We start from the raw sequence: 25457 nt of genomic DNA, 5'->3' as shown, positions 1-25457 counted from the left end.
ATTAATCTATGTAAATTTTAACCCACCAGAAAGAATGTTTTTCCAAGTAGAAGGAAACCAAATCTTGGTTAGAAAAATCACCTCTTCTCTCTTCCCAACCCTATTCTTGACACCTCCCACTCCAGGCTAACAGTCTAAACACTGAACAGGAGATTAATGTTTGCAAATTATATGCCCCCCAAAAGACCAAAAATATTGAATAAAAATTCAAAATAAAATGAAGAACCTAAAAAAATTAGACTAAATCTGGTTATATCCAAAGCCTCTGTAAATTACTAAAGATTAGTAAATCCAAAGTTCAGCAGTAACAGCAAATCATATGTTTTATTTTTAAATATTTATTTTTGACAGAAAGAGAGAGCACAAGTGAGGGAGGGGCAGAGAGCGAGGGAGACAAAGAATCTGAAGCAGGCTCCAGGCTCTGAGCTGTCAGAACACAGCCCAAAGCGGGGCTCGAACTCATGATCCGTGAGATCATGACCTGAGCCGAAGTCAGATGCTTAACCGACTGAGCCACCCATGCGCCCCCATATGTGGTTTATAAAATGCTACTTAAAATCTTAAGGGGTGCCTGGATGACAGTCCGTAAGCGTCTGACTCTTGGTTTTGGCTCAGGTCATGATCTCAAGGTTCAAGGAATAGAGCATTGGACTCTGCACTCATTGTGGAGCCTGCTTGGGACTCTCCCTCTCTCTGCCCTCCCCTGCTTGTACTCTCTCTCAAAAATAAATAAACATTAAAAAAATTCTTAGAAAAAAAGAGATTTAAACTCTTAAAATATCATGACCATGGACCACTTTTTCTTCCTTCTTGTATACTCCCACCAAGTATCGGTGCTATATCTAACGGCATGAGTGGGAAGCAACCAAATGATGTCCTCTGGCAAATCTACCAGGATCATAGTAAAAAAGTCTTAGTTTTTGCAGGATTTATTTTTAACCTACTCAGGTTTTCAATGGCTCCCCAACAAAGTTACTGTCCACTTGAGGTTCAAAATTCTGTTCCATTCCATTCTATTCCACTCCACTCTGGAATTCTATTCCAGAAGTAAGACATTAAAGGTTTCAGTAGACATGCATTGGTACCTAGTTGGGGCAACTCACAGACTAAATTTCATTCAGAATCAAAGCACAATTAGACAGCCAATAAAGAAGCAGAGAAAGTTTCTTTATGCTTTTGAATCTGGAGGAGGAGGGAAAGAAACAGGTTGTCACAAAGTGAAAAAAGTACACAGAAGTGTGAAGCTACAGACAAACCCATCTAATACCTGGGTTTTGCCTCAAGGCTACCAATAGTTACCTTCAACTGTATGCAGACAAACCTGAGTAGAGATATGTATCAATTATTTCATCTTAACGCAGTGCTACTGACAACTCTTGACATATTTCCAGTCTACTTCAGTTGTTTTATTCTACACAATATAGTGAATTTCGTTTCAAAAAAGATTTGCAACAATATACATTAATCAAATTGTAACTATAAAGGCTTTCATTTGAGAGATTTAAAAAATGAAGTCTACTTAAAATCTGAGAGTACTTTTCCTAGTTGTGACAGTGAATGTGGCTACAAGGATCATACTGGTGGTGTGGCTTTTCCTGATAATTCTGATTATTCCTTTATATGACACCTCTCTGAGGATGTCTATAATTCACGTTATATTTGTATAACAGTATTTGTTCTTGGTGTCTTGTAACTTTAAGATTACAGCAGACAATATTTTTGTTCCTTTGGTAATCATTTATAGTTATTAATATAGTACTGAATGAACCTGACATATATTACATTTTCCTGAATTAAGTGTTTATTAAACAAAATGGTCACAACCTATCAGTGGCTGGCACAATTATCCAAAAACAAAACTGTTACATTTTTTCTGAACAACAGTACATACACGTCATCTCAATTCTTCCAATCTTAAGATAATGAACAAAAGCAGGGGCGCCTGGGTGGCTCAGTCGGTTGAGCATCCGACTTCGGCTCAGGTCGTGACCTCACGGCTCGTGAGTTCGAGCCCTGCATCGGGCTCTGTGCTGACAGCTCAGAGCCTGGAGCCTGCTTCAGATTCTGTGTCTCCTTCCCTCTCTATCCCTCCCCTGCTCATGCTCTGTCTCTCTCTCAAAATCAATAAACATTAAATTAAAAAAAAAATTTTTTAAAGATGATGAAACAAAAGCTGCCTGAGTGCTTTATCATTTTCAAATCATTTTCATATATATTACTACTGCACGTGATTTTTACTGCAAACCTCGGAAGGTAGAGCAAAAGCTAAATGATTTCCACTGAAGTTTCAAAGACAGTATGTCAAAAGTTTATGTATTTTTACACTTGCTTTAGTGTTCCTTTTCATATAGTCAAAGTCTTTTGACTGGGTCTAAAGGTTGGAAAAGAGGCACAGATAATAACAGTTACTAATGGTCACCAAAATTTGGAATTCTAGTGTTTATTTATAGACTAACACCTTATGAGGGAGACTGGTAGGATCTTTTCACCAGTCTTTACTTGTCAAGAGTTTCAGAATAGAAAAGGATACAAGTGGACTTTACAAAACTATTATTTTCCAAAGGCAAATCTCATGAACTTCTAAAATGTTAAGAGTAACAGACTTAGTTCAAAGTGCCAGGTCTTAGCTTTCTTCTGGCCAGCAAATACAGAAATGAGAGGTCTTAAAGAAAACTACTTTCTGCCCCCCCGCCTTTTTTTTTGACATTTGACTTTATTTTTTCCCCTAGGTTTCTACTGAATCATGATTTCCAAATACAACTATAAATACAGATATAAATTTAGAGATGAAAAGATGATCAAATGTTTGCATGTATACATACAGTGTGTGTGCATGCGCGTACACACACACACACACACACACACACACACACACACACAGAGGATATGAAGAATTCATGGTACAAACAACTTTTAAAATCTTTCATTTACTAGAACACATTTTAATAGCACTATTACACAATATGAAGTGAGATCTGAAGAAATGAAGGTTAAAATTTCAACTTACCAAACTGTAATTTCTTCATAACAGCCACATATTTTTCTTCAAGCGATTTCAATACTGATAAAGGTTTGGGTTTCATAGCCACCTTCTTTGAACATTCACCTAGTTTTTTTTCTGTTATTTAATATTTCAAGATAAATAATATAAGCATACATTTTAAAAGATTAAAACAAAAACAGTTTCTACAGTTCAAAGTTCGAATTCTAAAAAATTAACAAACTCTTCACAATTATCTTCCTGGTGTATCAGTTTAAGTATAAGAGATTTTTATGTCATAAACATAACTAATAGGGCTAAAACCCTTATCAACTTTAAAGTTTATGTTCTTAAAATCTGTAAAATTAGTTTGACCCAATCAGGCAAGACAGCAGACATAAAACAATAGATAATACACTGCTAAGACATGAAAATGCTAATTTAAACTAAATTCTCACACCCAGTCTAAATGTACTCTTTCCTATCCAGTACAATGGCATTCTTCAATTTCACAACTACCAACAGGAAGAAGAGAAGTTCATGACATGTCTGTCTGCCTGCTCAATCTAGTGTGAGTGATCATACAAAGGAGAGGTAAGTATTTCAAAATTAGAGACTATTCACGATTAACTTGAAAACGTGGCAACAAAATTTTTAGGCAAATGAGCTTGCTTGCAAAGCATTAACACAGAGAAAAGAGAGAGGTAGTTTTCAGAAGTAAATGAAACATCTCTGGGTCAAAAGAAAAGCAGCAAAGGACAGTTCTGTACCTTGATTTGCCTGCCGTAAACTGGTAGTGGCTGCATGCACAATCTCAGCAGTCTTCTGAATGTCCGGTACCAACAGTGTAAGTCCTTCTGGTTCTTGATCAGATGCATCTGGTTTTACTCCTGTTTTAACATTTTCCCTTTTAGATCTGAATTTTTTTTTTTTTTTAATATGGGAAGAAATGCAAGGAAAATTAAGACTTTAGGATTGAAAAACAAATACCTCTGTTAAGTCACAGTGGTTAAAAATCAAAATGATAGTGTGTATTTCATTTGAAATACATATGATATATAGCAGAAGTAGTTTAAGTTAGACTCATTGTTGTTTTGAAGCCACAGAATAATGCCTAGCATAATAAATAAAGCTTTGGATAGGTTTTCCCTTCAAATGTGATCAATCAATCTAAATAAAAAATGAACACTGTAAAAACACCCAGATACTCGATATGTCCTTGGATCCACACTTTTAAAAACGTACCTGTAGTACAGTAATTACAAATACCTGGAAGTAGAAGAAATCATTTTCATTACCTAAAAGGGACAGAGGTCTATCCTCTGTCTTCTAAGATTTGGGAATCAAAGAACCATATGTATACTTTTTCACTGTAATACTATTTGTATTTCACTCAGAGTAAGTATATTCTTTCCCAAGGGGAGAATTAAAAGATATATTCTGGAGTAAAAATGAAGGTTTATTACTAGGTATCTTAATGTAATGTGCTTTTATACATCATAACTTTATATTTAAACAGTAAGTTTTAGGGCATAATCATTTTAGAGGCATTCTCTATCCAGGGTCTAAAATGTACCCAATCTTGTATCAAATTCTGTATCATTAACAGGATGTACTACAACAATGTCTCTGTGTATAAGGCATCAAAATGTTTCTTTAAATTTTCTAGGTGAATACAGTAGAGTTTTATTGTAAGAGTCACCGAAATTAGTAAGTGAATATCAATATCCTTTTTTGTATTTCAACTCTCAGCACATATTTTTCACTTAATAATCATCATACTATTGCTTAGATACTAAAAACTTACACTTTTGTTAATTCATTAAATAGATAATACAAACTGAAAACACATGTAAATAAAGGTGTTTAAAATATTCATGCTACAGCATCACTTATTCTTCTAGCTGTATACCTACCAACAAAAGGACTTGGCAACTGTATTACAACTGTATTTCACAAAGTGAGCATGGAGACTTAGATGAGCTATAAAAAGACTAGCAGAAGGTAGAAGAGTCCTTAACAAAATAATATTGTTAGCTATGTATAAACGAACTATTCTTCAGCACAAAGACAAAAATCTGCTCAGAAGCAATTCAGTGCTTACACTTGAGGGAGCTGTTAAGAGGTAAACGAAGAAGCACCACTCAGGTGGCTAGCAAGGGTAACCATATATAGCATTATGCGTGCGTTCTGAACTGATTTCTGCAGTGTGTGAAAAACTAGTACCCATAGGTATTTTTAACTAGAAGGTATATAGTTGCCTCACCTGGCAAGATGGCTCAACTCAATGTGTCACTGGGTTACTGTCTGAGGTTACCACTGAGGTATAAGAAATCACATAGAACGCATGGCCAACTTGGTGGATGTTATGTTGTACCTCATTTCAGTCATCAATTTCTGCACAGGTACATGTATATGAACATGAATGTTTGCATGCATATGTAAGGAGACTATAGTGAATGAATGTTGTAAGACTGAAATATCAGGCATTCTAAGTGCTGGAATCAAATAAGATATTGTCTTTTAAAAAGCTATGAAATAAAGTGGAGACTATTGCTTAATAGTATCTGATACTTTTCTTAATAAAGATGTAATGCTGGACAAGCTCAAACAGATTCTCAACTTCTGCATTTATCAACAGCTATTCATAATCAGTGTCAAACACTGAGAAGAATCAAGAAAAGTGCAATAAGCTGTTTGACTTTCTGAATTTAGAAGGACTCCCCCGCCAATTGTAAATGACTCTCCCTCTGATACCAGGGCTTAAAAAAATCTTAAGTAGTAGGATCACTGACCGTAACAGGAAAACAACAGTAAGTAGTTTGAAAAACAAAAACAAAAACAGAAGAGCTACGGTTATAGCCACAATAAAATAAAGATGGTTTCCTAAAATCTGTCATCAAACAGTTGATCCACTGGACGCTCAATGAAGATTTCATTTAAGAAACACATCTTGCGAAGCAGAGAAGAAAGATATGAAGTGAAGTGCGTTTTTCCAGAATTAGGGTGTTTTCTCCTTGAAGAAACAAGAGTGTCTGGCATGGAGAGTAAAGTGCACAACACAAGTGAGAGCAAGTCAGCCTTGGAGAGAGGACTCATCCTAAACTCCAAGCCCTATTCATGGATACCGATTTCCTAAATCCAGTTTTTAAAAGATGATTAGCAGGAGAAATTCCTATTATTAAAGTAGTCCAAACAGTCAGGATGGTAAATTTCATATATATATATATATATATATATATATATATATATATATATATATTTTTTTTTTTTTTTTTTTTTTTGGACCACAAAATTTTAAAAAGATGCTAAAAAAGTGCAAAAATACACAAAAGTTAAAAAAATATGTTCATACCAAAGGTGTGAAAGAAATGATTTTATGCATCTCCTATCGAAGATAATGGTTAACTCATAAAGCAGTTATCTTTTAGAGCTTTACACCAGGTTCAAATGAGAAATTTTTATGTGAACAACCTTGACAAAAACAGGAGAAAAAGGGATAATGTCCAAAAGGTGAGAGTACTTCAAATCTACAAAGAACACACACTCCCTGCCTAATGATGACCACAACTAGTCATTGTCTGATATCCAACTACAGCCAGTAGTCTCTTTCCTATAAAAGTTGCAGGTTACTGTCAACCCATATGTAGGCCCAGCTCATGAAAAAAGGCCATACCTTCGCTCACATCCTGAAGTCTGTGGGAAAAGCTATTTGAGTTCAAGGCACCTAGCTGGAAGTAGGTCTCTGAGACTGACAATGGATCCAACATGGTAAAAGCAATCAGCGACGGCCGCTACCATGGTATCCGCTGCTTTGTGCATACGTTGAATCTGGTTGTGATCACTGCCCTGAAGAAATACGAGGAATCAACTGAAGTTTCTACTATTGCACAGAATTATCTGCAAACATTTTCCACTATGCTGTGAATTCCAACTAAACGGCTAACAAATTAAGCAAATTTTGGCTCTGTGACATGTAATTTGAACTAGGATGTGAGCAAAATGGGTAAATCTTTCTTGTAAAAACAAAAGAAAAAAATCCCCATAATTCAATATTCAGTTACAGTGCCCTACCTCTGCTAATACTGTCACCCAAAATAAGTTGGATTTTTGTAAGACTAAATGCAAAATATCAGAATTATGTTATTTTATAATCTATAAACCGAAAATAGCTTAATATAGCCATTTTCTTGGTAGAACATAAAGAAAGATCACCTCCATTCCCTGTACTCCTAATTCTAAAGTCAAAACAGTTGAAATAAACATTTAAAAAGTACAGCCATGTTGAACAAGTAATCTGGAGACAACATGCTGAAATGTCCAGATTCCAGAACTATTAAGAACTAGCATCTTAGAGAAAGATTCTAAAACTGTAAGCAAATGAAACTTCTACACTTCTCTGTAAACCAATGCATCATATAATATTCCACAGTTCTAAAGCTCTTTGTCAGGGATGAAGTCTAAAACGAATTAAAAGTAAGCAGGAAGATTTAGAAAATACATTACTGTGGAGAACTATTTGCTTCTAATTATCTCCAGAAAACATGAAAATTCTTGAAATGCACCAGTAAATGGAGCAAAGACCTCTGTAAGATGAATGCTTTTCATTATTAGTTTAAACCTTAATTTTTAATTCTGATTCCCTTTTTTTATTTAAACTCTTCCCAAACGGAAGTGTCAGTTTTAGTTTTCAATAGGATTTAAAATTGAAAACATAATCTCCATTGTCTTGGGAAGCATAAATGAGCACTACAGAAGGAAATATTCAGAGGGCATGATAAGCCTTTTAAAAATAAACCCTTGATTTCTAGATTAGATAAAAATATAATTTCTAGGTCAGATTAAACATCACAGGACAAAATGAAGGTACTGTGTGCTGTTGTGGAATGGAGTTGCCACAAATAATACGCTTTACCAAGGGATAATCCAACTGAGGCAAATAAAAGATAGTAAAATAAACATTGGCATCATTGTCTCCATCACCGAGTAAAAGGCTGATGAACTATGAAACTCGTTCAAGGTCATCAAAAACAGAAACTTAAAAAAAAATGTAGGTATGATTATAACAAATGCTTCTTGGTTATGAAACCAGGCCTCTTTCATTTTGTAGGTGTTAGAAGCAGAGGAAAAACAGGAGAAACTACGAAATGTTTTTCCAACAGAAACAAAGGTAGGAGGGCTAGAAATGAAATTCTCTGGTAACTAACTGAAGCCCTAGAGGAACTAGCCTAAGGCTGTTAAAATAAGAGTCTGACAGAAAATACGCCTCTGAAAAAGAGGTCAATTAATCTTATTGCTTAGTTAGATAAAAAGGAATTGGGTATTTCTACAAGAGAATTAAATTATTTTCATTTTATTAAAAAATTATTTTTAATGTTTAATTTAGTTTTGAGAGAGAGACAGAGAGACATAATGTGAGCAGGCGAGTGGCAGAGAGAGAGGGAGACACAGAATCCCAAGCAGGCTCCAGGCTCTGAGCTGTGAGCACAGAGCCCGACACGGGGCTCGAACTCACAGATGGCAAGATCATGACCTGAGCCAAAGTCGAATGCTCAACCAACTAAGCCACCCAGGTGCCCTATTTATTTTTAAAAGTTTATTTATTTTACTTTGGGGGGGGGGGGTGGTGGTGGGGGGGGAAGGGAGTGTGAGCAGGGAGGAGGGGAGAGTGTGAGCAGGGGAAGGGGCAGAGAAAGAGAGAGGGAGGGAGAGAGAAACAGAGAGAGAGACTGAATCCTAAGCGGGCTCTATGTTGTCAGTACAGAGCCTGACATGGGCCTCATGAACCGTGAGATCATGACCTGAGCTGAAATCAAGAGTCAGATGCTTAACCCACTAAGCCACCCAGGTGCCGCAGAATTCAGTTGTTTCTAAAACATGATGAACTTTCTTATACCAGAAGATGCTTCGAAATAGCTAAGGGAAATGGAAATAAAAGCTGTTTGCTTTAATGCTGTTAAAGAGAAGTTCAAATCCAGAACGCCTCATACTCAACACAGACATTTGTGATGCATCCTTATTAGCAATTCAGATTATTTGACTGACAGCAAGTCCCTCTTCCAAAGTTTTGGTCAAACTGTCAATTGCTAAATATACTAAATATGATTATTTGCCTACTAGAGTCCAGTAGGAAAAGTCTGCATAGAAGATCAAAGATAAAATAAATGGTCTTCACCCCTGCTCCAAGGAAGCTATGAAGTGTCACACTGATTCAAAAGTGAAACCAAACTACTATGGCTTACTCCGACTTTGTTTTGAGAGAAAAGGTTGGAATAGCCAGCAGAAACTGAATTTCGCCAGGACTGATATGTAAAAGCTGAAGGGGTCACATCTTCACAGTGTGACTATGTTGTGGGCAAAAGAATGAATTTTCACACTAGACAATTATATTTCAAATGGAAATGATTATATATGTATGTGTGTGTATATAAAAGTTTATATATATATATACACACACAAAAGTTTAAAGTATTATGTTATGTTACCCGTGCCACAGATCCCTTCATTAACAAGATGAGTTGCTTTCAAGTTCTCTCATGTTTAAGTCTAAAATAAAATGTTGATCAATAAGTGGTCATAAATGGGAGGGGGAATGTTTCTGCTTATTTTTCAAATATCAACTATTGCTACACAAGTTCTTTAACTATCCCTTGACAGGAGAGTTAAAGATATCAGAAATGTAAGGTATACAAAGATAGCAATAACATTCAGGAGACAGAAAATAATAAAGTGTGTGGAGGATGGGGAGAAGCTTCTTTCATCACACAGAGAAAACAATTTTATCACCTATGCCCTGCCCTAATCTATGCAAGTGGATACCAAATCAGATTGAAAAGACAGTAGAGGAAAAACACACACATTGGTAATTAAGAAAATACCAGAGAAATGCTTTTCATAAATTCTTTATTATTTTTTTTCAAGAGACAGCACAATTGGGAGAGAGCACAATTGGGGGAGAGCGGCAGGGGGAGAAAGAGAATTCAAAACAAGTTCCATGCTCAGTGTGGAGCCAAAGGCTGGGCTCAATCCCATGACCCTGAGATCACGACCTGAGCCAAAATCGAGAGGTGGCGGACTGAGCCACCCAGCCGCCCCCTGCTTTTTATTAATTCTTTTGACCAAGAAAAACATCAAATGGGTAATGCTGACTCACTCTTCATTTAAGTGGTAAGTATACAAAGTTGCTCTCTGCTCATGTAGGAGAGAGACCAAAAAAAGTGAGGCTTAGGTTTACTTTAGCAATGTAGTAATTACTACTTAGGCACAACACAAATGCTATCATATCTAAGGTAATATGCTGCCTTTTAAGAGCCTATCATGACTTGAAAATTCTTCAGGTAATGAAAAAAGGTCAGTAAAAGGAAATTATCAGAAAAACTCTGTAGAATTTGCATTATTGTATATACTTTTATAATTACTAAAAGCAAAATTTTTAATTAGAAAAATAATTTTACTTCACTATCAACATTAAAAAAAAATTATATATCCTAGATATCTAAAACCAGCTCAGAAAAAAGTCCACCTCTCCAATTTCTAATTATTCACTGATGCACAAACTGAATTGTTCTTTGGAAGTTAGGTTTAACTTAGTGGATAAATATATTTGGGAGTTATCACAGCTTTGCCACAAAGTATCAGAGAACCTGGAACAAACCAAAGTATTTATGGACCTTGTTTTCCTCATTTATAAAAAGAAATATCTGAACTACCTTAAGTCTAGACAGTCCCCTTATAGCTCTAAAACCTACAGATAATATGGAACAGGTTATTTGTTAGGATGTGCCCTGAAGGATTTGTTATAAACTAAACCTTGTTAGCAAGACACTTCAAATGCAGCAATTCACAGTGCTTGAAATTGCATCTGGGATAAAGACCATGGAAACTGTCCTGAAACATAAAGCTCATATAATGTAATTTGATAAGGAATAATCATTTTATATTGCTATGTTATGCTACTGAGATAGAAATATTAAGTCAACTTATAATTTTTTACAGTTTTTTTGTTAGTCATTAAACAAAATATTTTTTTAAAAGTAGACTGCACACCTAGCACGGAGTGTATCACAGGGCTTTAACTCACAACCCTGAGATAAATATCTGAGCTGAGATCAAGAGTCAGACACTTAACCAAATGAGCCACCCAGACACCCCTTAAAAATTAAAAAAAAAAAATTTTTTTCTTTTAAGCAGGCTCCACGCCCAATGCGTAGTATGCTCCAGTGACGGTGCCAGCAAGGCACACTGTTAATCACTTAAATAATAGAATAAGTTGTACTTTGGCATTTGATCAATGTGTTCTCAAGAAACAGCTAAGCCTCAAGTATAGCCATTATACAAGCATGAAGCCTAAGTGATAACTGAACTATTTTGATAAGATACAGTAACAGTGGTCTATCTGGAGTAAGGGTCAATCGACTTGTCTTTCTTCATATAAATTTATTGAAAACATTTTTTAATATTTATTTACCTTTGAGAGAGAGACAGAGCATGAGAGGGGGAGGGGCAGAGAGGGAGACACAGAATCTGAAGCAGGCTCCAGGCTCTGAGCTGTCAGCACAGAGCCTGATACAGGACTTGAACTCACGAACCATGATCATGACCTGAGCTGAAGTCAGAGGTTAACTGACTGAGCCACCCAGGCACCCCTAAAAAATTTTGTTTTTAATAATGAACAACATAGGCATCAGGAGACGGGGAGCAATGTGCAGATTTATAACCTATTAGTAAGTTTTTAATGTTAAACTCTTAAGCAGTAGTTTCATTCTCTTTCAAACAACGGTAAGAAATATTTTCTTGCCTACTGCATACGGCAGGGGAAACTAATAAATACACATTTAAAAACTTCTGAAACTGTATACACTCCACAGAAGTTAAAGTTCTATTACTTTTTTATATTTTTATATGACTACATGCTACTCTAAATTTATTAAAACTTAATCCATAATTTAAAGCTGTTTGGATAATTCTCAAGAAACAAAAAAGGAAATCAATGAAAGCACAGAGGCTGTAACACAAATACTATACTAAGCAAAAATACTTCAAACTGGCAGAACAAAAGGAATACAATCAATCTGACAGTTATGAAAATTCACTTAACCAGATTCCAATCTTTTATAACTGATATAAAATTAAGCGGTAGTGATTTTGGACTTATACATCAATGAGTATCTAATCACAGACTGTCTTTGACACGTGGGTGACATTGCTTACACCTTATATATACATCTTTGGCCCTCTACTTTTGACTCACTCTGTCATTCTCAATGCACTTCCTCTCCATCTCTCCATCTCTCTCTCTCTCTCTCTCTCTCTCTCTCTCCATCTCTCTCTCTCTCTCTCTCTCTCTCTCTCTCTCTCTCTCTCTCTCTCGGTCCCTAGGGAACTATTTCTTCCTACTGCTTGTAGGCCTAAAAATTAAAAGTATTAACCACAAAAATCATTAAATCACTAAGCTGAAGAAAAAAGCCAGAAATTAAGACGTTGTGTAGAAAATAAATGAGAAGCCAGTAAACTTTTTCTGCATTAGGCCAAAAAGAAAAAGGTTTTTCTGAGAAATGGAATGTTTATGGTAATGAAAAATTTTAACCACCACGAAGGGAGTTAATTCCACTTAGAGTGTTAATCTTGTGTGGATGAATATTCAACTTTTTGCTCTTCACAGGTGCCTAGTATATCACAGGAGACAAGTAAAGGAAATGGAGCTCTTTATCACTTTTGAAATCCTTTGTTCTATCGAGGTGATGACTAAAGTGGCTTTTGAATAATGTCTCTGAAATAAAGTAGTAAACTCTATTATTGAGGCAAAATTAAATAGCACCAATATTTACAGTTTAACCATCTCCCCGTTTTCACTGAAATTATTATAAAAAGTTTCAAATGAACAAGAAAAAAACTACACAATTTCCTAATAGTAGCATCATGAAACGCTCCAATATTGTTTAGGTTTTAAGTAATAAATAATGGAAGAAAATGACCTAAGTAGAAAATTGTATTACATAACTTACAGGCACAGTTGAAGTGTGCTTTAAAATTGCTACAGAACTAATGTACAAAACATGTCATCTATATTTCACTTATTTTGAAAGAGAGAGAGAGAGAGTGCACATAGAAGTGTGAGCAGGGGAGGAGGGAAGGGCGGGTGTGGGGTGGGGGTGGGGGTGGGGGGTGAGAATCCCAAGCAGGCTCCCAGTTGTGACCACAGAGGCCACGTGGGGCTCCATCTCAAAAAATCTCAAGAATCGTGAGATCATGATCTGAGCCAAAATCAAGAGTTGGATCTTAACTGAATGAGCCACCCAGGTGGCCCTATATCATCTATATTTAAGAAAAATCAATTTCTGAAAAAATCCTGATACCTAATTACCTTTAATCTTGTCTATTTCAGACAAAAGCAGGAAAGTGTTGAATGTAAAATTCTCTATTTTGAAGTGATACACTTTGGCCATTCTTTTGTGCTTCCTAATCCCTGATTTATCTTAATCTAAAAGCTTACTAAAAATCAATCTACAACAATATTAATCAGTTTGTCTATGTTAACCATTAGATTCAAATTAACCCTATGCAGTTATTATAAACTGTGAATCTTGAAAGGACAGGTTAGGAAAGGAGGTAAGTAATACAAATATAGAATCATGAATAAAAGAATACTAGAGTATTATCATCTTTAGGAAGCTCTTAATGCAAACTGTACAGTCAATATTTAACAACTGCCTAAGGAATGTCAACTTCAAGTCAGGAAAGAGGAATGTAGTAAGCTAGAAGTACATTCATTCCCCGAGTGGTGCTCTGGTTTTACTAAATATCAATCCCACCAGTCATCAAACTATCCTCACCTACAAGAGATCATTGTTTTAATTCGGGCATAATTATAATCGGAGGAAATTTGAAACATGCCTCAGAGTCTATTACTTTAAAAATTAAGATTCAGAAGCTACTTTTCAGATGTATGTATGTGTGTGCATTGATGTATACATGCATATATAATTATATCTCACATATAATAACAACAGCTCAGTAATTACAGAACTAGTAGGTGTAAAAGGCATTCCCACGGTGTCGTGCCACTGTGCCAACAACTCAAGTTCCTCCTCTAAGCAGTCACTCTTGCTCGAGCCTTTGGGTACACAGAAAGTGGGTAATGCAAATCCGATCAGATCTCTGAAATCCTTTCAGTAGCTCATCACCACATTTAAGAGCAAGTAACTGTAAATACACCCCTCTTCACCTTCTAGCTCCTGCTTTCATCTCCAGTTTCAACTCCCACGCATATACCATACCTAGTCATACCAAATTTCTTCAGGTTTCCCTGAACATGCGATACTTTCTTTCACTGCTAACATTATTCCCAGTTTGGTATAGCAGGCCACTGCACACTTCATTTAGCTAATTCCTATTTACTCCTAAATATAATCACAAATTTCTACTGCACAAATTAGGTAAATGATGTGCCTTTTCAGTTTCTTTTTTTTTTTTTTTTTTTTTAAAAACCCTTTTTTAACGTTTATTTATTTTTGAGACAGAGAGAGACAGAGCATGAATGGGGGAGGGTCAGAGAGAGAGGGAGACACAGAATCCGAAACAGGCTCCAGGCTCTGAGCGGTCAGCACAGAGCCCGACGCGGGGCTCGAACTCACGGACCGCAAGATCATGACCTGAGCCGAAGTCAGCCGCTTAACCGACTGAGCCACCCAGGCGCCCCATCAGTTTCTTAACAGTATCTTTCTGTTTCCTCTTACAGAAGGGTTCAAAGGGTGGGTGGGGGCGAGTCGGCTCACCTATATCATCTCCTTCACTCTTTGAATTTTGAGATCAAAATCAGTTGGGGCAGAATAATCTCAGTCAGGTTATTCCCGGCAGGAGAATAACTTCCTTTCAGTACCGGGGCAAAACATTCTCATTTCTCTCATCCACAAAAGGGAGATAAAAATTGTAAATGTATACAGAAGAAATAATTTTAATGAAAATCATTACATGTAACCACGATCATCATCTAGGGACCTGCAGAGTGCACAGCAAATCTATTTTTTCTTTATTTAAGATAAACAAATGGTCACATATAAATGATACAAATTTCATTCGAAGGGGGAAAAACTGCATTCCCTTTGTGTATGCTTGGTTTAAAAAAAGTAACATATGAGAAGTTAACAAGGCATAACGAGGGAAAAAAATGAAATAAAGTATATAAATAAAATATATAAACATAATAAATAAGTACTTGCTTTAACCTAAAAAAAAAAAAAAAACCATACTAAAAAGATGTACTTTATTCATCCTTACATTTTTTATTGAGAGCAGAGACAAAAAGAACATAAACATTTTCTGAGCGGAGGTACACCTACACATTATTTTTAAAGTCACAGCTCCAAACCCTGATAATGCCACAAAACATACACTAAAAGTGATCAATGAACAGAACATATTTGCCTTGACCATTGTTTTCTCAAAAGTATCCTGGTTAAAAAAAAAAAAAAAAAATGCAGTTGGGATCAAGTAGGCAGGTTGGGAGAGGGGAAGTTTTATACTTTCAAACAGTGTTAAAATTGAACTTAGCCCATTTCTGTGGGTATAAACTCTTTAAGGAAACTGGACAATTCTGCTCACTTTATTAAAGTTCTATCATTATGAAAATATAAAAAGAAATACATCTTAGGTCTTGACAGTCAGGAAGAGAATAGATTTCACCCTCTCTGTGTGAAGTGGAAAATGAATTCTCAATGTACCAAACCTCAAAAGGCAAGTAGGGATGTTATAACATGTATGTCTTTGATGGTTTCTTTTTCTAACAGAGGCTGTAAAATATAACAGATATCATGAACAATCTTGACTAAGAAGAATACTCAAATCCTAAGGTAAAACTCACTAGCATTGTTTCTACATTACTAAAGCAGAGCTATTAAAAACAGCTATTGCAGAGCCACCATAAAGATAAAACAACATAAATAAAATGAGCTCTGAACAGTCATTATGATCTTTTACATACATGTTTTGGTGATAGAAAATTTAGAGTGTGAAGTATCATTTTTTTCTTACTGAAGAAGGAAGGAAAGAATTTGAAGAATAATTTTTTTTTCCCAGTAGGAAAAGCAGAAAACAAAGCTCCAGTCAAATGACACTTGTTATTATCTATCTGAAATTAAATTTTTACAGTGAATTATGAATACAGTTTATACAGAAGTCAAGTTTACTTTTAAAAAATTATACTGCGTATGTTATGTAAGCAGGAAATATATTAACTTAGGAAAAGCAACAAAAAGGCTACTCTAGGCATACTAATTCCAATCACTGCATCTTCTGTAATTACCTTAGAACTCAATACACTGTAACTTCATTTTTGCAGGATCCAACAGAAATTATAGCTTAAGGAAATACATAATATAGAGTTGTCCATATTTTAGTGGTCTTATTTTCACATTTAGACTGTCATAAATTTGTGATTATTATTTTTAATGAAAGTGATAATTATAACTACATTCCTAATCGTTACGCAATTTTTTCATCTAAGAAATAGAATACTCCTGGGAAAAAACACTCCATTTCATAAAAATTTTCAATATATCTCAAAACACAAAAATATGAGGTACAGAAACACAGGGCAAGATCCCTCTAAAAAAACACAGGGCAAGATTCCCCCTAAAAATACTCAAAAGCTCTGCATATTTTATATTAAATGCTTTGTCAAGAACGGTATGTTTATTGTACAATAAGGAACAGAGATGACCAGGGTAGAGATGGGATGATCAATTAGAAGTTTCTCAATGAGACATTAGCTCAATTAGAAAATTAGACCTTCAGTTCAATTATGACATGACACCTTGTTTAGGTAATTATACCAGCTGCCTAGATTACCAGTTAGATTTCTGACACGATGAAGGTTGGGACCAAACATAATGTTCTCTTTTCTACAACAGAAACTATCTCACTATCAAAGAAAATATACCTTTACATTGTCCTTCCCTGGTGAAAGAGTAGTATGAACCTGCAGCTCTTTTGTTTCCACCAACTGGCTCTTCTTTAATCTTTTGTCCAAATTATGATTTTTACTGCCTGGTAGTGAGCCACTAGCTTTAAAAGTGATAGTGACAATACAATAAATGAACAGTCAGGATTATCTCAGCAGCTGACTCCTCCCTGAAAAAATTATTCTTCCAGTGACCAAATCTCTGCCATTGCTTGACGTCTACTGTGTTTCTCAAATTTATTATCTTAAAAAAATACGTGAGAATAGGTAGAATATATTGCAAAGATGGTAAAGAACATTAATTGACTCAAAAGACCACTGACAAAAGAATAAAATCCCATTTTCAGTATAAATGCTCTAAAAATCAGAATTTGGCCATCTACGTAAAACGGATAACCACTGAACAGATTCTGCTAAGGGGAAGAAAAAGGTTTGCCAGGTAACTTAAAAAGAGTTTTTGTTTTTAGAACTCATCATCTGAATCTAATGAGGTATAAACTTAAGCCAAACATTCACTAAATAATTAAATTTACCAAGAAGATAAATACTAACTTTATTATAACTTCGAGAAATAAATACTGAATCTTCTCACTTCTAAAAAAAGATTATAGCATGTATCACAATGAAATAGGAGTAATCCATAAATCCAACAATTCTATTTCTATGCATCTACTGTGTGGAGATTTCTACAAGCCTCAAAAGATGTATGTCTGAGTTTATAAAATGAAAAAAGCCCAAATGTCCACTAACAGATGGTTAAGTAAAACATAGCATCTCTATACAATGCATAATTGGTAGTATTAAAAACAATGTCAGCCCAAATGTATTTACAGACACTGAAAGGTGTCTCTGTCCTCAGTATGGACTAAAACTAGCATCCATCTGTATAATCAGTACAATATGACAGAATTTAAGAAAAACTCTATACCTAAAGCCCTAAGATTGCACAAGCAGATGTCTGATAAGCCAATGTAAATAAATGTTTCTGAGTGTAGGATTTGGTGGATACTTTTTCTTTGTAGTTTTATATCTTGCTTGTGTGCATATGTGTTTAATCAGCACATGTCATTTAAGAAAACCCACAAAGTTAGTTTCAAAAGATTGTTAGGGGCACAATCAAGAGCAATGAACCAAGTATACTACCTTAAACGGTTGGTGTAGGTATCAACACAGGTCTTCATTTTGGCTAATAATGTACCAACAGAAGTCTGGCACTCTGACTGTTCTTCTTCCTCTTCACCATTCTCTGTAGAAAGAGGCAACAGTAGGGGCACCATGGACGTACAAGAAGCAATGGCCCGGAGCAATTCCAGCAGAGCTCGATAGAGTGGCACATGTCTTGCCATATCAAGAACTGTAAAAGGAAAGGGAAAAGCATAAAATGAGAACATGTCCAATATAGAAGTCCACAGCCATGTAGCTTCTACTCAGATCTTAAGATTGATTGGTTACTTGGTAAATGAGCTAATGCCGATGTTTATGAAGCACCAGGTGCTAAGTATAATAATCATTAGTTCAAATGTTTTATTTTATTTTTTTGAGAGAGAGATTGAGCGCGCAGAGCATGTGTGTGGTGCTTGAGGGAGAGGTGAATCTTCAGCAGGTTCCATGCTCAGGGTGGAGCCTGATGCTTAACTGACCTAGCCACCCAAGCAGCCCTCCAATGTTTTCTTAAAAGCACATGTATCGAAGAATAAATGCCCCACTCTAAGAACATATACCACATCTACAATTTTTATAAGTTGTTTTGCTAGGTTTTGTAGTTTTCTTCCAACTGGAATTTACTTTTGTGATCATGTGAGATAAAGACTTTAACTAACAGGGGCACCTACGTGGTACAGTCGGTTAAGCGGCGGACTCATTTTAGCTCAGGTCATGATCTCATGGTTTGTGAGACTGAGCCCTGTATACGGGGCTTTGCACTGACAGTGCAAACCGTAACTGTTTTTTTTTAAGTGTGTGTATTTATTTTGAGAGAGAGAGAGAGAGAATGCCTGCAGAGAATGAGAGAGCATCTCCAAAAAGGCTCCACCCAGCATAGAGCCTGACTCAGGCTCAATCCCACAACGGCGAGATTTTTTTTTTTTTTTTTAAAGTAAGCTCTACACTCAGTGTGGGGCTTGAACTCATGACCCTGAGATCAAGGGTTGCGTGTTCTACTAAGCCAGCCAGATACCCTAACAACTTTTTTCCCATCCCAGTTACTGAATAAAGTTATGCCATAAATATTCACTGAAAACATGATGCTTGACAGGCTGAGAATACAGCAGTGAAGAAAATAAACAAAAATCCCTGCTCTCATGTAGCTTACATTCTATGTAGAGGGCAAATGAGTAAAAAAATTTTTTCAGATGCTAGCAGGGACTCTGACTGCTACACACACAAAGACTGAAACCGGGAAGGAGAAGTGGAGGAGTACCTACTGGAGGCAGAAATTGCTTCACTGCCCACAGACCTATACTGAGATTAGAGTATGGGGAGATGCGGCTTAGGAATTCTCAACTCTATAAAATCAGTTGTGACGGTCTGATGACAAACAGGGAGGCTCTTCAGAGTGATGGAGGAGTCGGTCCTCATTCCACACCTTCCGATGGTGATGCAGAGGACAGAGGGAGGAAAGTAGGACTACTCATTCTGGCCTTCCTTTGAAATTTTACTCTCCATCTTAATCATACACAAAATTTCCATACATACTTGGTTAGGTTTAAAGCCTTTTTTCCAACCTATGACCTAATGTTACAGCTTACTACAATTTTATGGTATAACATAGTACACTCCAGTTTTCAAGGAAATCCAAGTTAAAACCCAAAGTTACTAATCAATAGGCATAAAATACAACATTAATTCTTGTGGGGATATGAGAAAGCCAGACTTCCATAAACAGATATATATGCAACCTGATAACCAATCTGGCACTATTTAATGCCCATATTCTATGACTTAGCAATACCATTTGTTACTATACGCCTATAAAACAAGGGTGACTAATATAATACTGTTTTTACAGCATACAATACTGAAAGTAGGAAGCACCCTAAGAGCAATAAAGGACTAAACACACAATAATATCTAAATGATTGTATCCTATGTAGAATTTGAAAAGAATATAGATCTCCTATACCCATACTTGAGTGAAATAAGTTGTAAAATAATACATAAAGATGACATTAATGTAAAAAGAAACTCAAATATATTTGCTTTTTTATAGCTGGGAAACTACATAGGAATACTTAGAGGAAAAAGATGAATTTCTAAACATAAATGTTATACACATGAGTAACATCTCACACCGGTTATCCTGACAAATCGTAAAACATTGCTGATAAGGCTACAGTCTACTTTGACCATTTCTCTCCTTGTCCACTCATTCACCAGGCATATCACTTTGGTATACATACATCTAATCCTTTTTCTACACGATATTCTGTGTGTGTATAACTTTTAGGAAAAGGAACTACAGTCCTCATTGTGTGTATGAGAAGCTAAGATTTAATAACATGTACAATCAGCTAAATAGAAAATAGCAAGAACAATGACATTGAGGTACATTTAACTCTAGAGCTTTTTCATTATACTGTGATGCCTCCTGTGTTGTTCAATAGGGTAACCACCGGCCACACATGGCTATTTAACTTTAATTAAAATGGAAAGAATTAAAAATTCTGTCCTTAACTGTACTAGCCACATTTTAAGTGATCAACATTCACATGACTCCATATTGGACAATAGAATGTTTCCATTAGAGTGAAACATATAGAATGTTTCCATCATAGTGAAAAATTCTCTCAGATAATACCTTCTTCAAATGCCAAAGTCCTTATATTATGCTTACCTACCTAAGCCATGAAAAATATGCGGGTATGGGCTCTACCCAAAGAGATGAGTCTTTCTCTGCGAGTTGTAGATATTATATAGAGTGAAAGAAATAATCTCTAGATTACATTTAAAACAGCATGAATATTTTGTTTCAGGTTTATTTAAAAACCAGTGATACATACATGTACTGGATATACTTATATAGTTAGATACAGAATACTGATAATATTAATTAACAGTACTTTCACCTAGAAAGAAGAACTAGGGTTGGGGGGGGGGGGCAATATCAGGGTGAATTACTTTTCATCATATACCAGTTTGAACTATTTTATAATGGTTTATCAGAGTATCCGTCATGCAGTAAATATTTTATTGACAAAAGGAAATAATTTAGTAATTACTAGGTCATAAAACTTGATAACACATAGATGATTTAAAGAACTTAAGATATATAAACACTTCAGCCATGATCTTGTCACAGAATAAGCAACAGACAATATATATTATTTCTAGTTTAAAAATTATTCTGACCTCTGTATAAGAAAGAAAATACTTATTATTTTAGACAGTGTGTTCATTAAGGGATAGAATTTTGTTTTCCAATGTTATTATGTATACTTATAGACTTTGCTCAGAATTTGGTGTTTTTCCTTACTGTCTTTTGAATAAAATTTTATGAATGCAATTTATGCTCCACATTACATTACCTCCAGGTAATTCATCCTTCATTGCTATGCAACATTCTACTGTTGGAAAAATTAAATCTAATACAACAAAGCATGGCTTTTTCTAAGTAATTAGTAACATATAATCTCACATTACAGAAGCAGTAAACTAAATTATATACCAAATCACATCACACTGAAATGACTCCAAACAGTAAAGTGACAGGAGATTATCATATATCCACAAAACTGTCTTAGAGGTTTAATAACAAGACACTTAGCCAGGTTAATCAACACGACTGAAAATAAACACCAATTTTGTTCTTAAAATAATTGAGGCAATATTGTGTTTTTATTAAAAGAAAACAACCCTACTGAACTAAACCTAAAATGTTCTGAAATATAAACTATTTGATCCAAAGAATATGAAGAAATAATTTGACAAAGGAAATTTTAAAATGAAAAAGCACATTTCCAAACGGTGTAACAGTAACTCCTCACAGATCAATTTTTAAGAATAAAGGTATAAGTTACAGTACACTGATTGCTAATCCCCAAATGAAAATAGCAATTATAAACAGTGTAGTCATTTTCCTTTCTAAAATTGGAATATAACTAAATAATACAGGAAATGACTCTGATTGCATTATCAACAATTCACTGAAACCACAAACTAATTCTAGAAGTAATCCCTCTCTAAAGGTGGTGATGGCTGCACCTATCTGTGAATATGTCAAAACTCATCAAAAGTACACTTTAAGTGGGTGAATTGTACAGTAAGTGAATTATCCTCAATAGAACTGTTATGAAAAACTTCTTAATTACTTATTCACATACCATTTCCACTTTTTCCTTCTGGGGTTATTTATTTTTTTCAATTGCTTTATAATACTGCTTTGTATAGAAAAGAAAAAGTTTTATGAACATTTTCCCTAATATGTCATCTTAGTTTTCAAATATATGAAGAGAGAGACACAAATGTGACTTATACAGCTTCTTTCGTCTCAGAGCCAGCAAAAGAAATGAAGCTTAAGCTTATCTTCCATCTTTCGCTAAAATTCTGAATAGCTTCCATTTCTACACTTAAGTACTGGACACATTAGAATTTACACTGATATAAATATGGCCATTTATCCAAAGATTTCCAATTGTGCTATTTTATAAACTCATTTAATGAAGTACAGCACACAGTGTTTTATTCTTCCCAGCCTGCTTCCTTGTAACATTCAAAGAGAAAAAGAAGAGTATAAATTACAACAAAAACCCCAGTAACTTATTTTGTGGGTACCAACCAATTCTAAAATTTATACAGAAAGGCAAAATACTCAAAATAGCCAGTATAATACTTAAAAAGAAGTCAAAGAGCTGCTAAAAGCAGACTTTAAGAGTCACTATAAATTTAATGATAATCAAGATAATGTAGTATTGGCAAAATAACAAATAGATCAATGGAACAAAAAATTTAACAAAAATCTGTACATGAAGATTTACAGCAGCTTTATTCATAACTGCCAAGACCTGGAAACAACCAAGATGTCTTTCAAAAGGTGAACTGTTAAATTGTTGACTATCCAAGCTTTCAAGTCACAAAATGACATGGAGGAAACTCAAATACATGTTGCTCAGCGAAAGAATTACTCAGTGAAAGCCAATTTGACAAGGTTATATACTGTATAATTCCAACTATATGACATTTTGGAAAAGGAAAAACTGGAGCCTGTAAAAAAGTTACCAGAGGTTTTGGGGGATGAGGGACAGTCTGGGATGAATGGGGGGAACAGAGGGAGTTTCTTAGGGAAGTGAGTGGAATCTACTTTGTGTGATACTATAATGGTGGAATGCAGGACACTATGCATTTGTCAAAATCCACAGAAATGTCCAAGAGAGAGTGAACACTAATGTAAACTACTGACTTTAGTTAAAAACAATGTATCATTATTATTCCATCAATTGTAACATGTACCACACTAATGCAAGATAGAAGTAACAGAGGATACTGAGTAGAAGAGAGAAGGAATATACAGAACTCAATGTTTATGTAAAGCTGCACAACTGCTTTAAAAAGCACGGTGCACACGCGCGCACACACACACACATTTTTTTGGCTTATACATTTTAAGGAGAGAGTGTGTGCATACGCCAGGGCAGGACAGAGAAAGAGGGAAAGACAGAATTCCAAGCAGACTCCATGCTGTCATTGCTGAGTTTGATACGGGGCTCAAACTCAAGAAGCATGAGATCATGACCTGAACTGAAATCCAGAGTTGGTCACTTAACCAAGTGAGCCATCCAGGAGCACCCCAAAATAAAGTAAATTAGTTTAAAAAACAAACTACAAAAAAACCATAGTATTTTATACAAGAATATAACTAATCCAAGACACAATGATTGAAAAAAAATGCTTTTTAATGTTTATTTTTGAGAGAGAGAGAGAGTGAGAGAGCAAGTGAGCATGAGTGGAGGAGAGGCAGAGAGAGAGGAAGACACAGAATCTGAAGCAGGCTCAGCTCTGAGCTGTCAGCACAGAGCCTGATGTGAAGCTCGAACTCACAAACTGCGAGATCACGACCTAGGCTGAAGTCAGATGCTTAACCAACTGAGCCACCTAGGCACCCCAGGACACAATGATTTTTTTAAATAATAATTATTAAATGGTTATAAGTTACAAAAAAACCAGGAAAAACCACAAAATAAGAAACCACCTGTCCATTATAAGAATAATGCCGAGGCCAGCTCAGCATGCTAAAACTCAATAAAAAGGAGTCGGGAAAAAAGATATGACAAATTTGCAAGCACATGTATGACTGCTAATTAAAATTTTTTTAAATCTAAAAATAAATGGGAATAGAGAAAATAAAACAGCTCTTTTAAATAAATGAAACATGGTATTTCCTTTTATTCAAATGACATTTCATTCAATTAAGTTAGCAGTGGGAAGGGACAACTGAGAATCTTAAGTTATGAAAATAAAATATATTCTCTTCAAATGAGAAATGGAAGCAAAAGCTGTGGAGACAAGGTAATAAGCAACGGACAATGAGATTGAAAATCGTCTTAACATTGTGAGACATAAAACCGTGGGTCCGATTTACAAAGAACTTTAACTAAATTTCATTACTGTATCACTTCTTATGTATTTTGCTCTTAAAATGTCAAGTTTTTGTATGTTTGCTTTTTTCCTGATAATAGTTACATAAACAAGTGCGTTAATTTTAATGTCAAATTCTAAGAGATATTAACATATCTGGCAATCTACACTTATGTCTGGAACTTAGAACATGGTTATTAATTAATAACTCATTTTGTATTACTTGTGTTTTTTTAAAAAAAAGATTTATTTCTGAATATGGCCAGAGAGGAGAAAATTAAGGAAAAGCTAATTTATGTTCATGTTTTTTTGGTATGCACTTTTAAAACTAACATGGATGGATAGTCAGTGAACAAAGGAGTCAATAAATGTAACAAACTCTTAATGAAAACTTTCTTGTTAAAATACAAAACAAAGCAGGGCGCCTGGGTGGCTCAGCCGGTTTAAGTATCCGACTTTGACTCAGGTCATGATCTCACAGTTCGTGAATTACAGCCCTGCATCAGGTGAGCTCAAGCCCCACTCCAGGCTCCAGACTCTCTCTCAGTCTCTCTCTGAACTTTGTGGGATTCTCTCTCTCTCTCTCTCCCTCCCTCTCTGCCTCTTGCTTACTCGTATGCTTTGTCTCTCAAAAATAAATGAATAAATTAAAAAATAAAGTAAAATGAAAAAAATAAAATTAAAATTAAAAAAATTTACTTAAAAAACTATAACACAAAGCAACTGTTTCCATCTTGAATTCTTTAGTCCCATTTGTGTCAATAAGAGCTTCATCAGAAAACCTTAGATTATCTTTATACTTTGCTCCTTTTTACCTGCATACTTCACTGTTACTAAAGGATTAAATATGACCAGCTGACAAAGAAAGAGCAGGGGCACAATGCTGTTATGCAACACCATGTCTGCAACAGTGGCTTACAGCTCCGTCATTATTCATAAAGTGCCAAGTGC

At 35.2% G+C, this 25457-nt stretch overlaps 1 protein-coding gene across 13 annotated transcripts in view; it reads right to left on the bottom strand.

The window, feature by feature from the left end:
* BIRC6 (baculoviral IAP repeat containing 6) overlaps window positions 1–25457 on the bottom strand; it is a 224446-nt gene that overhangs the window by 22272 nt on the left and 176717 nt on the right. For 12 of the 13 annotated variants that reach the window (XM_078444805.2, XM_078444808.2, XM_078444807.2 and 9 more), the window contains 3 exons: window positions 18081–18291; window positions 3751–3896; window positions 3008–3118 (listed from right to left, as the gene is read on the bottom strand). In XM_078444805.2, coding sequence (XP_078300931.1) covers window positions 3008–3118; window positions 3751–3896; window positions 18081–18291 — 468 coding nt within the window. Of the gene's footprint in view, window positions 1–3007; window positions 3119–3750; window positions 3897–6656; window positions 6830–18080; window positions 18292–25457 lie in introns of those variants that run through there. The other variant, XR_013554777.2, reaches the window with a different exon arrangement.

The sequence above is a fragment of the Panthera onca genome, chromosome A3, assembly GCF_046562875.1.
Source record: "Panthera onca isolate mPanOnc1 chromosome A3, mPanOnc1 haplotype 2, whole genome shotgun sequence".
Taxonomy (NCBI): Eukaryota; Metazoa; Chordata; class Mammalia; order Carnivora; family Felidae; genus Panthera; species Panthera onca.
Note: the sequence above shows the minus strand (reverse complement) of the source record. Positions and strands in the feature narration are given on the sequence as shown.